General features: G+C 30.7%; 2 protein-coding genes across 2 annotated transcripts in view; one reads left to right on the top strand and one right to left on the bottom strand.

Moving 5' to 3' along the window:
- Nucleotides 1–5260, top strand: part of fs(1)M3 (female sterile (1) M3) — a 65695-nt gene extending 60435 nt beyond the window's left edge. The window contains exons 23-25 of the mRNA XM_088260470.1: nucleotides 513–723; nucleotides 4559–4635; nucleotides 5096–5260. Of these exons, the coding sequence (XP_088116596.1) occupies nucleotides 513–723; nucleotides 4559–4635; nucleotides 5096–5245 (438 nt within the window). The 3' untranslated portion in view covers nucleotides 5246–5260. The remainder of the gene's footprint in view (nucleotides 1–512; nucleotides 724–4558; nucleotides 4636–5095) is intronic.
- The window catches only part of LOC148313636 (dopamine D2-like receptor), a 487962-nt gene that overhangs the window by 300415 nt on the left and 172374 nt on the right, over nucleotides 1–15173 (bottom strand). The window lies entirely within an intron of this gene.

The raw sequence follows: 15173 nt of genomic DNA, 5'->3' as shown, positions 1-15173 counted from the left end.
CAAATATAAAAACATAAGGTAAGAAGCATATTCAAAATAAACAAATGAGAAAATATAAAAAATGAGAAAATATAACAAATGAGAAAATACAAAAAAAACTTAAGATAAATACAAAATAAGAAAATATGACTTATCACTACATACACGTCTGTAAAGTGATCACTTAAACCAGCCTATGGTGGTCGTCAGCCCCGTAAATGCCCAGACTTCCATATTCTTCTTCATCTTTGATGAGATGTCAAAAAAAAATATTTAAAACTTACTTGTATTTGTGAACATGTATTTGAACACACATAAAAATATTGTTAAGTATTTGAACTTACACATTATCAAATTCATGATAATTAAATTCCATTTTTGTATTATACTACATTAAAAGCAAACACAGACTTCATGTTGAAACAAAATAAGTCGAAGTTACCTTGTTTTACTCATAACCCAATATATAAGTAAACAATACAATAAAATGAACAGTAGTTTTCGAATAATTTTGAGATCATTTTTTGTTTTAGTTTGAACTACTTCAAACGTTTCCTTTGCGAAGCTTTCACAAAGTAACAAGCACAACATCAGAAAACGGGATGATTTTTCTTGCCATAGTCCAAAAAGGAGATCCTCAACTGATAGTCTTACTATATAACGAAATACAGAATCAGTATTTTGACTATCAAACCCTCAATGCAGGACGAACAATACTGGCCGCTTCATTTGGCAGCATTGGCAGTAAGTTATTTTTCAAAATATTAATATTTATGTTTATTTATCTCATTATAACTATGAATCTATCGAATAAGAATCATACACATCATAAATTTTCAAATTATACTAACTAACGAGTACTGATATGCAATCTCAGTGCCCTAGCCACTACTGGTATTCTCATCTTTCTACTTATAATTCGTTCTCCACTTCCTTTTCCATAAAACTGTAATATCTTGCCATGATCACGTATTTGAAATACTTGAGTGTGGTCAGGTCAGAAGTTAGAACAATTGGTGGTTATGTATGAGGAGATGTATGAATGTGAAAAAGGCGAAGATTAATAAAAAAAACAGTTCTTTCCTCTCTGCATACCCTTAAGGGGAATAGACGTGATGGTTAGTTAGCAATATCAGTTTTTTTTACTTTATCACTATATTCATTGTTATTCTTTAATTTTTTTCTATATTGCTAAATACATAACACATATTTAAAGCACATAATTAATCAACTTGCATTCATATTATCAGTGATCAAGTCAACAATCCATTCCATTTAATCCGATGCCCATCACATCATCTGTTAGTAAAAAAAAATTATGACTATGTAGTAATTAGTATTTTGGAATATATATTTTTATATTAATTGGTCTGAATATTTTCAATATTTTCATCATATATACCTTCCCAATTTCCTTCATGCGAACAACTAATTTACTTTGAACATTGAAAAATAATAATTGTTAAAAGAGATATATCGATTCGGATTGTAGTCCCGTGGTAAGTATCGCGTACTTTGACTCCAGATCTCTAGGTTCGAGCTCTATTCTGACACAACTTGGTTATTATTCTCAAACGCGAACCGCTTAGGCTTTTCTGAAAATAGTTTTTAATTGAAATATCAAATTGAAACATTAAATTGAAAATAAATAGCTGGTTAAAATAAATATTTAACAAGAACGACGCCACTTTTCGTTAAATTTTCTGATCAAATGTCCTTTCATATTGGATTAACAAAATTTCAGGAATTTTTCCCCAAATCTGCATAGTATTGAAATTTCGCTTCCATCATCAAAGCTTTTAAGGGTAAACCAATTTTCCTTTATTAAAACACACCAATTATCGAATATTCCTTTTCCCATTCTTTTTAATACAACGATTTTAATTAAATGGATCCAAATTCATAATTTGATGTCAGAAAAATCAACCGCAAAAGAGTGATTATTCTATCAATATTTTTTTGATTAATCTATACTGAAAAGTCGCCTTTTCTGAACCATCTTCCTATTAAAATATTTTACGCAGCTGGTCCTAAATAAACATTTAGCTAAAACACAAATTTCTACTGATTAAACTTTCATATATTTTTGAAGGATAAATATTTTCCTGAAACCGTAAAGAATACAGCCAGGATAAACAAAAGCCTCAGATATTTTCATCAGAATGTCTGTGTTCCGATCCTAATTTGTGTTGAAATCCTTGAATTAACAACAAAAAATACATTCTGGTTATCAGGATATTTTTTTATGAAATCTCTTCAGATTATGAGATTTATAAAAAATAGCATAATTTTGTATCCCTGCCATATTTTGTATAAACCTCACAAATTCATTTTATTTCTATATATATTTGTGTAAAACATATATACATACTAGTATGAATAACATTTTTTCTAAGCATTAACCTTATGAAACAATGTGATGTTTTAAATATATTAAATAAAAAACATACATTACGCCTAATTTTAAGATTATCAATGTAAATACGGCTAGTTTCGAGAGTTTAAGTTGTCTTCAACAACAAGTGAAATTAAAAAATTAAAGAGCTCTTTAAGTTTATCAATTTACTCTAAACTATCAACTGATATATCAACTGATCTAAGATTGACATTTTATATAACATTTTTAATAATTTTAATTTAAGACTAGTTTTGAAAGCTACAGATGCATCTTTATACGGGTTGAAATATAAACCAAGTTCATATTTAAACCTGAAATGGATGCATCTGTAGCTTTGTTAGCTGATGCATAACAAAGCTTTTGATATGTTTAAGGTATAAGCTATCTCACACAACTTTAATTTACGTTCAGTCAAAAGTATTCAGTTAATTTTTTGTCATCCTACAAACTTACTGAGTGATGTGTTAACCAAGCACTAAGTGATATAACTCCAAACGTGAAAAGTCTAACTATATACATTGCTTATCATTTTTCCCATGCTATAGAAAATAGTCAAAATAAGAATATGATGCCATATACTTGTATGTGTAAAGAGAAAATAAAGATGAAAATATAAGACTTTCTTCTAATGAGGGCTGTTTCTCATGTTACAAATCAAAGAAGGGAAAAAACACAATATTAACAGCCTTTTCTACTTTCTTTATTTGCCGCCACTTTCGGTAAATTATACGAGGCTACTTGATATATTTGTTTCGGGAGAGAGATGCCTTTTTCAGGGTAAAGTAAACGCTATGAGAACCTTTTAACTAAAATCTCGTGTTACGATAAGCAAGAACCTTTTTATTGAACATAATAATATATAGCGGTCAAGCGGGGAGGAAAGATCGCGCAACTAGAGTGTAAAAAAAAACAACATTTTAATGAGAGTTTGACACCACAACGTCGACTTTTTATAACCGGATGTGCTGTTTACATATGCATGTAGAGTGTTTGCTGTTTTTGAGATATCAGGTTTTATATACTAATCATCACGAGAGATAAGAACGCCACACCACTGTGTCTTTAAGGACAATCCTTTCCTTTTCCAAATTCATATATTCATTAATTTTCTCATTAATTCCTCTCCTTTCCTTTTCGTTCTTGAAAATTTCTATTTTTTAAACCATACCCTTACCCCTTTACTCCCTTCCTCACACACACACTCCCACTTTTTTTTCTTTTTTTTATCTCTTATTGTTTTAACTAACTAACTAACTAACCATCACGCCGCTTCCCCGCAGGGGTAGGCAGAGAGAATAGAGCGCCACACCACTCTGTCCTTGCAAACATTCTTCGCCTCTTCCACGTTCATGCATCTCCTCATACATACCCGCCGATTGTTACGACTCCTAACCTGACCACTTTCAAGTATTTGGCATACCTGATCGTGCCATGTTTTTCTCGGTCTTCCTCTGCTTCTTTTCCCGCTAACATTCGCCTCATAAATTTGTTTTACCGTTCTTTCCTCACTCATTCGTTCTACATGTCCAAACCATCTCAACACACCTTTCTTAATTTTATCGATAATGCTTATCTCAGCTTTGCATTCCTTCCTTATTTCACTATTCGCACATCTATCATACATCGTTTTGTTACACATTCTTCTGAGAGATCGCATTTCGACTGCATTCAGTCTACTTTCATCCTTCTTTTGCCAACTCCATGTTTCACTTCCATACATTAGAGTTGGAACCAGGACTCCGTTGTGCACTGCCAGTTTAGCTTCCGCTGATAGGTTTTTATTTGCTATAACATCAATGTGGAATTTTTTAATTGGTTTTATTTTTATTAACGTAACTATTTTTGTTAATATAATGTAATGTTTATTGTTGTTAATGTAATTTTTTTTAAATATATTTAAAATAAAATAAATAAATAAATATTTACGCAAATTATTTCGACTTCTAACCTGACCACTTTCAAGTACTTAAAATACTTGACCGCGTCAAGTTTTCCTCGGTTTTCCGATGCTTTTACTACCCACCAAATACACCTCATAAAATTGTGTTAATTTTCTTATTACACTCATTTGATTCACATGCCCAAACCATCTAAACGCATTTTTTTTAAATTTTATCGATAACGCATAGATTTCATCCTTGGATTCTTTCCTAATATCACTATTCGAACTTTTTTTTTCAGATAATCCGAGAGAGTCGTTATTATTTGTCGCTACGGTTACTGATAATCTTATCATATATACGCATTCTATGTCTGAGGTAAGAATTTCATAAATATGTTTGACTCGAGGTTTTTATTATCATTTATTTTTTATTGTATTTCTGTAATACCTATATGATATTTGTTAATTTCAGAAAAAAATACACCCATTATAACAATTCATTAAAAAACGCTTAAGTATGTTCCTACATAACTAACTATTCGTTGAAGTTTTTCTTTGACCAATATTTTTTACGATTATTAAAGAAATAATCACACTAAATAAGTAAAATTTAAATAAATAAAAAAACATAATTTGAACGTCTTGAAAATGGATTTTCTCCGTCCTTAAAATCGTTTCATTAAAATTTATTCAAATTTCATAGTTAATTTATTCAACTAGTTTATAACCCTGTTTGCGAAGAACTATCCTGATATTTAATTGTAAATTTTGTAGTCCATTATATATAAGTTAACCCTAATCTACTTACGGAATTTGAATATCATATTTTGTTCAAGGGTTGGAAGATACACTCGTCAGGAATTATTCCCGGAATCCAGAATGTAATTCCATTCTCTTTGGGAAGAAAACAGTATATTATGGTTCCTTCTTTTGATTCCAAGGGAACGGCTTTACTGGAATTAGTTACACGTGAAAGTATACCATGAATATGAAAAATTTTATGTAATATTACTACACTAATGTTTGTCATATATATATATATATATATATATATATATATATATATATATATATATATATATATATATATATATATATATATATATATATATATATATATATATATATGTATATGTTTATGATTATTAACCAAATATATATTAATTCCTATGAAATGTTAAATTATATCTTTGTATAATTTTAAAAATAAATTTATTTTATTGCTACATCATTAACTGTTTTATTTTACCATTAATCAACTTATTATAAGAACATTTTCCAGTACAAAATAAAAAATCAACATGTTTTATTCAGTATTTCATTACTAGTGAAAATGATGAAAAAATAGTCTATTCCATTTAAAATAACATTTCCAAATAGGTACCTACTAGATGAAAAATAAAAACATGATTTATTTCGTATTTCATTATAAGTGTGACTATTTTAATGTAAATGTTACATCATTTTACTGTAAATTTAACATTGTCGGGCTGTGGTCCCGTGGTTGGTGTCGCGGACTCTTAAGTCAGAGTTTCTCGGTTCAAACCCCTCTACCGCAATTTGATACCTATTTCCAATAATGATCCGCTTAGGCTCATATAAATCGTATGAAATTATATTTATGTGAATTATAAAAAACACAAATAGTTCTCTTTATTTAAAAAAAAAAATTAAAAATTAAAACATTTTGAGTACAAAATAAAAAATAAATATTTTCGTATTTCATTTCGTATTTTAAAATATTTCATTTCGTATTTCATTACAAGGGTAATGGAATGAAAGCAAGCGTACAAAAATAATAGCAGAATTGGCATTCCTGGATAAGTTGCAAAAAACTATATAGTCCGGATCTTGCACTGTCCGATTACACGATTTGTTTCGGTCTCTGTAAAAATCTCTTGGTGGTAAAAAATCGGTCGACCGAAGAGCCGCTATTCGCTGATAAACCACAGAAGTTCTATCCCGATGGAAGTATGATGGTACCCGAAAAATGGCAAAAGGTCACAAATAATAGTGGTCAATGCGCACCTACTTGATTAAATTTGATTTTCAATAAAGAAAATTTTTGTTCAAAGATGTACCAAAAAACCGCAGACTGTTTATAAGACCCAATACTTTTTCGATTACCCAATCGAGATAGCATTGGTTACTTTTCCTTCGTTTATATTTCTTTCTAGCTTAAATTTTTAATGTCGAATTTTCAAATATATTGAAAGCTCAAAGTACGCAATACGTTACCAAATTTGTGCATTTGTGTTTTAAATAATCGAATTAAGTCATGACTTCTTTTATAGAAGTCGTTATTTGAATCGGTTTTTTATTCGACAGCCCACGTCTATGTAGATCGATAGTGTATACCACAGGTCATATATTCCATGAATTATTATTATTGTATGAAGCGATACGAGGAGATGGATGGGATGTGTTTTATCCACGATTTATGGATTTTGAGAGAGATACATTGTCAGCATGTGAGATAATAACCATTAATATTGAATGTGTTAACCATTTGGGATTACAAATATATTGGTAGATCAGTGAGATTCCAAGGATATAGAATATTGCTCTAACAAATTTTGATTTAGTTTAAAGCATATTTTTATAGACATTCTATATGTTTCTTATGTTTTTGATACTTTAATATATCAACTAAGATGAAGAAGATAATGGAAGTTTGACACGTGTGACATTCACGATTGTACCCATGATTAACAAACACACTACTCAAATTTTGAAAGTTGTACTTATCCTTCGATTGCACCTTCCTTTACATACAAGTTATCAGCACCATCTATGATTGGTCTAGTAAGTTTTGTATTTAGCAGAGACTTTCCCGAATTATTTCACGTACTAGGGGACGCCTGTAAAAATATTAAAGTTTTTATTCAACTTATATTTTGACCAGTTATTTTATCCTCACTCTCCAGATCATTGTTAAAAAATGAGTTTGGGTGAGAAGAAAATGGTCTGGGTTATAACAGAATTTATAACTTCTCACAGGCTGGTTTAAGAAATCACTTTGTACACTTTGCACACTGTAGCATTGCTTCTCTGGCAATGTTTGAACCTGCTTATGGTATATATATTTTTTGTATTTTGAAATATGTAACTTAATATTGTATCGGACGAGGAACATGTCGCACGAGAGTTGAAACTCATCTGTTGATTTTTTTTTAAATCATTCTTTGACGGACTGAGTTGAGTTTTGATTATTTTTTTAAGTTTTACGCTCTTTTTTAATGTTTAAATATTTTAAGTTCCTTTATGCATCCATTAACTGCCGTAGAACGGTTTAATGGTGTCTTGCTAGAAAGTTAAGTAGTCTATAAAATAAACTAAAATTGCTTAGACGTAATAAAAATATTTTTTGCTGAATACTCTACTAGTTTTGAACATCGTAAGCAAGTATGGGTCCCACAAAAACCCTACAGCTTTTTTTTCTGTTTTATAAAAAGAGAAATATTTTTATTTTTATAACTTTCAAAAATACTTCAATTTTATTCTACTGCTTTAAGCCTGAATGGCTCATTATTTAAAATAGACAGAGCTTTTTCTAAACAAAAAACGTCCTAAAACTTTCTTCATGACAAGCTTTTTACTCAAAAAAATATATTTAAATATTATTTAAATAAAATAAAAAGCAAATTTTCCGATCATTTTTACGAATTATATAAAAAAATATTGTAATTATGAAAGCACAAACATTGTTCTGTATAATTGTGAATTAAAAAATATAAATATCCGTAAAAATAGGAGCCGGAACGCTGTTCCACCACGTTACATGAAAAAAGCCATGAAAATAGGTATCAAATTGTGGTAGAGTGGATTTGAACCCAGAAACTCTGACTCAAGAGTCCGCGACACTAACCATGGGATCATAACCAGACACAGCTTCTGTATCAGATTTGCAAATATATTATTTACATTTGGTCATTCAATAAGTAAAATGGTTTCATTATTATCATTTTAAAATCAATCTAATTTCATTGCAACTCTTGATATGTCTGTATCTGTGTATCGAAGAAAAAAAAATAGGTAAATCAACAGAGGTGAATTGAAATATCGAAGTTTGGGTATTTACAAGGCTCATGACCTATCATAGGCTAGTTTAAGTGATCACTTCACAAACGCGAAAAATTCACCCATGATTTGATTCAACCCATGATTGACACCACACCAATCAAGTTTCGGAAGTTGTATTTATCCTTCAATTGACAAACGCTAGTTTATGGCACCATCTTTAGTAGAGTTGAGTAATTTTTGACGCATATTCGTCTGAGGGATCGCATTTCAACTGCATTTAGTCTACTTTCATCCATATTTTGCCAATTACATGCTTCACTTCCATATATCGGGGTTGGAAACAGGATTCCATTGTGTACTACCAGTTAAGCTTTCGCTGATATACTCATCGATCAAAATTAATATAATCAATACTTGAAGCACAAGTCTTAGAAATTGCCGTTTTATAGATTCATAAAAATGCCTTTTGCGATTTAAAACCAAAGGTTTTGATCTTTTTTTTCTCAGGTAATGAAAACTAATTCTTTGCATGTATGATAAGACCGATATAAAAATTAAAGCAATATTTCTGACCGACGTCTCGAAATTAAATTCCATAAATAAAGCAGGAAAATGTATACGGCGATGCCGTAAAATTGGTTTTTATATCGTAAAATTAGCTGATAAACCAAGCACAGGACAAAATCTATGTCCCAACCTTTGTTCTTGTGGAAGTTATGGGAGCAAATTTGCGTAGGCTTACTATTTATTTGCATATTGATAACGCCACGTTTAAAAAAAACTTTTATTAGCGTAAATCTTATTTATAACGAAATATCTGGTTTGTTTAGGGGTTTATTCGATTTATACCGAATTACCAAATAAATATATAGAATACAGTAAACCCCCTTTATAACACTGAGATAGGTACCGTGTTATCGGGAGGACGTTATAGAGAAGTTAATGTTTTTTAAATGTATTTAAATGACTCATTAAAGTCATATCCGTAAGTAAAAATGTAACAATATAATTGTATTGACACATTAAATTCTTATAATATTACCTAAGATAAAGGGGTAGGTACTTATGTAAACGTTGTAAGGGGGTTTACTGTTAATACTTTTCAATACAATGTTATTGTTTTTTTGACAGCACATCATAAAAGAAGAAGAATATTGAAGTGTTATTCATTACAGGACTTACGTTACACATGTGCAATATGCACCATTCTACCAAATAAAAGCTTTTTCAATTCAATAAAGATGGCTGTTTTAAACTCACATGTTCTGTATACTCACAGTATACAGAACATGTGAGTCGAATGTGTGGAAAAAAAATGAACAAGTTTATGAGGCGAATGTGGTTGGAAATATGAGCAGAGGAAGACCGAGGAAAACTTGACAAGATCAAGTATTTCAAGCACTTGAGAGTGGTGAATTCAGGGGTCGGAATAATCAGCGGGTATAAATGAGGAAACGCAAGAATGTGGAAGAGGCGACGATTGTTTGGAAAGATAGATTGGTGTGATATTCTTTTATCTCTGCCTAGCCCTGCAGGAAAGCTGTGTGATGATTACTTAGATTGTTTAAGTTGAAACCTTTTGAATGTTTACAAATTATTGTAAAGTAAACGCCCTCGAGGTAGTATTTTACGAAAATGGCGCTAAACAAATTATCCAAAATTATTAGTAATAAATTCATAGTATTATTTGGGTAGATAAAATAAAGCCCTCGAATTTTCCATCAAAATGGATGTGGGCCACAGTCATCATTTTCACGATAAACGTTATATTGCACAAAAGAATTACCGTTTTTCTATACGAAATTCGACGATTCGTCTAGAGTTGCTTGGCCCAAATGCTTCTAAAAGGAGCTTTTTGGTCGATTAATTTTAATATGAAATTATAACATTGTAAAAGCTTAGTGTAAAGACGTCTTAAGGACACTTTAGCCAAAAATTGCAAACGAAAAATTTCAGGTAACGCCTTTTAAAAATATTCTTTCCCATCTATTTTTACGTCAAAACCATTTTATAGAGCAACTATGGTTATAGGTCATTTTAAATAGACATAAAATAAAGATTTATTTGACTCTTTTAAGGCTTTTTATCGCCTCATCCTATTTTAAGTGATAAATGCTAGATCAAGATTTTTCGTCTTAAGGCCCAATATACGATAAATCACAACTTTTTTTTAATCCCAGGTAACATTCGACATAATTGAATTTTTTTATTAAAAAATCGTTTTTGTACTGAAAAATAAGTTTTTCTTTAGAATAAATATATGGTTTTGAAAAAAAAGGAACCATTGAAAGGAGTTAAAACAAAAAATTACATTATTTTTAGTTTTTCAATATATATTCGAAAAAACGCTGAAAGGCGTCTAGCCCCCAGCGCGGTCAATCGCGTTCTAATTTGAACGTTGGAGATCTCGGCCTTTAGGATTATAATGGAATTTTTAAATAATAATTAACAAAATAAAACAATGTGTATAGGCACATCTTCTAGCTGAAACGTTGGTATATTTACAATAATAAATGGTATATTTATACAACTTAACAAATTTTAAATTATTATCTGCAACCGTATAAATGAAACCTTTTTTTTAAATATTATGATTTATGGTATTTTATTTTAAATAATTATTAAATATTTGGCTAAAACACGAGGTTTTTACACCAGTTGTCGTACAAACAGTATTATATTAATTGAAAAATTATGCAGTATTCAACAACATCAAAAAATATCAAATTATTATGTGTGACCGTAAAAATTAAGACTTACTTGAATTTAAAGTTTTTTTTATTTATTTCTTAGTTGTTATTTTGAGTCCATCAAAGCTGTAATAAAAACATGACTCAACACGTTTTTTTTGCAGCAAGTAATGATTCTCAGGTGTCTTGTTCAAAGCATTAAGTGTCTCTTACATCGAATGCGTAAGCTGTTAAAAATATGTATTTTAAAACTTTAACGCATTAAATTTGCAAGCGCTATACTTTTTGTTTCGCTCGTGTCCGATAGTAAAAATAAATGGGCTATACAACCGCATTAAGGTATAAAATTGAGTTCCAAAAACAACAATGAAACCTTTTTTGCTAAACTGGTGATTTAAGGTAGCTGTAAAATCTGTTTTGTATAAAACTTTCCAAAATATTGCTCCTTTAGTCTATGAAGTAACTTCCCACCATGACATGGCAAACTTTACAACCCTTGTGAGCCAATAAAAATCATAAATCGATTATACCGTCGGTTCCCAATAAGTATGCTGGATTAAAACGTTTATGCATTCCTGAATTTTATATTTTCTTTATTTCGGGGGAATCTTTGAAGAATTTTGTTCCATTTGGTTATTCAAACTAATAATTGGTTATTTTTTGACATCTCATCAAAGATGAAGAAAAATATGGAAGTCTGGGCATTTACGGGGCTGACGACCGTCATAGGCTGGTTTAAGTAATCACTTTACACATTTGTAACATTCACAATTCTACCCATAATTGACAACCACACTACTCAAATTCTTGGAAGTTATTTATGAATACATTTTGAAACATTGCTCTTGAATCACTAGAACTTCACTAGAGACATCTATTATTGAGATGAAAATTATTTGAAAAATACTCTTATAGTAAGACATAATCCAGATCTGTGAACAAGTATTTTGACACATTCAAAATGTTGTTGAAAATTATGAATGATAGATGTTATAAATTGTTAAATAGGGAAAGAATGCCCAGGTAAAAAACACTTTCGATAAAAATTAAGGGAGGTGTATTAAGATAATTTGGAGATGTGGAAAAAATGAGTGCAGAAAGAATCGTAAAACAAATTTACTAGTCAAATAAAGCTGGAAATAAGAGCAGACAAAGACCGAAGAAAGATTGGTACAATCAAGTTTTTCAAATACTTGAAAGCGGTCAGGTCGTCGGCGAGTGTGAATGAGGAGATTCGTGAATATGGAAGAGGCGAAGATTGTTTTGCAAAAACAGAGACTTCACAGAGTACTACATGTTTTTTTAGAGTGATCTGGCGCTCTATTCTCTCTGTCCACCCCTGCGGAGTGATGGTTAGTTATTTAGTTACATTTTTTATTAAATCCCGCCCTACTACGCTATTGATCATGGTGTATTTGATAGCGAATCCGAATTTCTATAAATAATACCATTCGAGCTACAGCAGGATGGATAGAGTCCCCGATGTACACCCAGTGGATAAAATCATAAAAAAACCTTCTGAACTTGCTCTAATGTTATATATGTACAGTAGTAGTAGTAGTAGTAGTTAGATAAATATTTCAATGGGAATCATGTCCCATTAATTGATTCAGCAGTCATTTTGTGACGGCTGCGGTCCTATAACATCTATCCATTTTTAATTTGACTTAGTTCATACTGAAAGGTTTTTGAAAATGATGCGGAATGCTTCAAAACATGTGTATTGATAGATTTTAAGAAAAAGTGCTATTTACCAAGAAAAAAATATTAAAAATGGGAACTATTTTAGCTGGAAAATTCAACAAGATAATTTATTCTGTATTTAGACTCTTAAATAAACATCAAAGCTTAGATGTACGAGGTATAAACTATTTTGAAATATTCGAGCGAGCTTTCCCTAACTAATGTATAACGTCAAATAAAGGACGGCCACAGTGTAATATTTGATCTGCAAATTGGATTTGCTCACGTAATGAGCTTTTCAAAACCGTTGCAAGCAATCCTCGGAGCATACGAAACGTAAAACTAATCCACAGTTTTCAAACAAAACCCATTGTATTCTTAACGTGTTACTTAAATACTTGCAGGCTCACGTTTCCCTGAAGTCGCTACTGAAAGTTTCAGGAAATGTTTAAGCATATCCTTGCATTTATGAAAGTTTAGCGTGAATATACATTACACATACTAAATGTGCCTCTCACATCTGGCCAATATGTACATTAACTTAAAAATAAAAATAAAACACTCGTTAAGGCCAATTATTGAATTAATTCATGTAAACAAGACTAGTTTTAAGAACTATAAATGTTCTCAACAGTTGAAAATATAAACTGTGAAACAAATACTAAACTTTAATGCAAGTTTTAATAGGAGTATTTTATTTTATTTTAGTATTCAGTATCTATATATTTTTATTATAAATTTCACGTAGTAATTGAATACATCGAAACACGCGCTACAATAGATGTAAAGAAATGGGGGTGTGTTTACCATGCAAAATAAAAAATAAAAAATGTATCTTTTAAAATAAAAAATGTATGTCCGCCTCCGTAGTGTAATGGTCAGCACGCTCGGCTACCGTTCTAGAGGTCCCGGGTTCGATTCCCAAGGGGGGTAAAATAAATATGAGTGATTTTTTCACTGTCATTTTTATTCAATATTACCCTGGACTGGAACCTGAAGCGGAGGGCTGATCACCTTTCCTTCATATGTAAACGATCAAGATAACATTGCGTTTATATGATGCAGTGCCCTATGCACCATTGGGGTGCGGATAAGGGTTTTATTATTATTATTTATTATTTTATTTTAAATTGAAAGCATCATGTAAATCCACGAAATTAATTGCAAATAACAATTAAAAATATTTAAAATATATGAAAATAGACTAAATACAGTTGAAATGCAATCTCTTAGACGAATGTGTGGGAAAACGGTGTATGAAAGATGTTTGAAAGGGGAAATAAAGAAAGAATGCAAGACTTAGATAAGCGTTATCGATAAAATTAAGAATAGTTTATTTTATATTTTCCATAATACCAAATAATTATGGTGTCTTTTTTTCTGTTTTTATCTCTTCTTATATCCTTAATTTATTATTAATACAATAGTAAAAGCCAAAATCACTCATAAACGAGTGGAGGCTAAAAAAAATTAAGGATGGTGTGTTGAAATGGTTTGGACATGTGGAACGGATGTGTAAAAAAATAACTTTTAAACAAATTTATGATGAAAATGTTGTAAGAAATACAAACAGAGGAAGACCGAAGAAAACGTGGCATTATCGATTATTTTCAATACTTGGAAGCGATTAAGTCAAGATGTGAAATAATCGGCGGGTATGTTTGAGGAGATAAGTGTGAGAAAAGCGAAAATTGTTTGCAAAGACAGATTGGTGCTGCGTTTCGTTGTTTCTGCCCACCCCTGCGGGGAAATGGCAAAATAATTAATTAGTTTTTTTGCTATTATAAATTTTACCGATAAAAAAAATACATATTATTTCTTTTATAAATTAGAAAAGTTTACTCATTTTCAAACTAATTCAGTATCATATAAAATATTCCTGTCAATAAATTACACCAAAAAGTCTTCGCAAAATATAGTTCTTTAAAAAAAACAGTAGGATATAATAAATTGTCTCCCCAAAGAATGCGAAACAATTTTCCGAGGCACTCTATTTGCTCGGAATGTTCTATCTTTATTTCATTCACCACACAAGGAAAAATGAAGGGGAAATCAATATACTCGAGTCAAAACGGTTCCCTTTCGGAGGAAAATATGAGAAAACGTAAAGCAACATCGTTCGTAACGTTCACTTGTGACTTAACAGCGTGGAAAATATTGCCAAGAAAAAATAACCGTTTACGAACCTTGAAATCGGCTTTTTTAATAAACCGGCGAAAAGTAATGCTGACACTTTTAAAGCCGTGATGAGAAACGAACGAAGGGTGTATGTATATGAAGCGGGGTAGAAGCGAGTAGGAATCTGGAACGAAGCTACGGGTATGGGAGAAGAATGTATAAAGGAACTGGGTATAAAAGGTGTGGGGAATATAATATTGGAATGAAATTAAGTTAGGCATCTATGAATTTTATACCGTAAGCCTGATTTAATACGGGTTCCGAATCCGATAAAATAGATAGCCGAAGTCTTTTATTGGTCGGATAACCTAATAATGACGGATGTTCACGGTCCGCCATT

This window comes from Brachycentrus maculatus, unplaced genomic scaffold, assembly GCF_059751285.1.
Source record: "Brachycentrus maculatus isolate JH-2025_06_01 unplaced genomic scaffold, ASM5975128v1 h1tg000007l, whole genome shotgun sequence".
Taxonomy (NCBI): Eukaryota; Metazoa; Arthropoda; class Insecta; order Trichoptera; family Brachycentridae; genus Brachycentrus; species Brachycentrus maculatus.
This window is presented reverse-complemented; position numbering and strand designations above follow the sequence as displayed.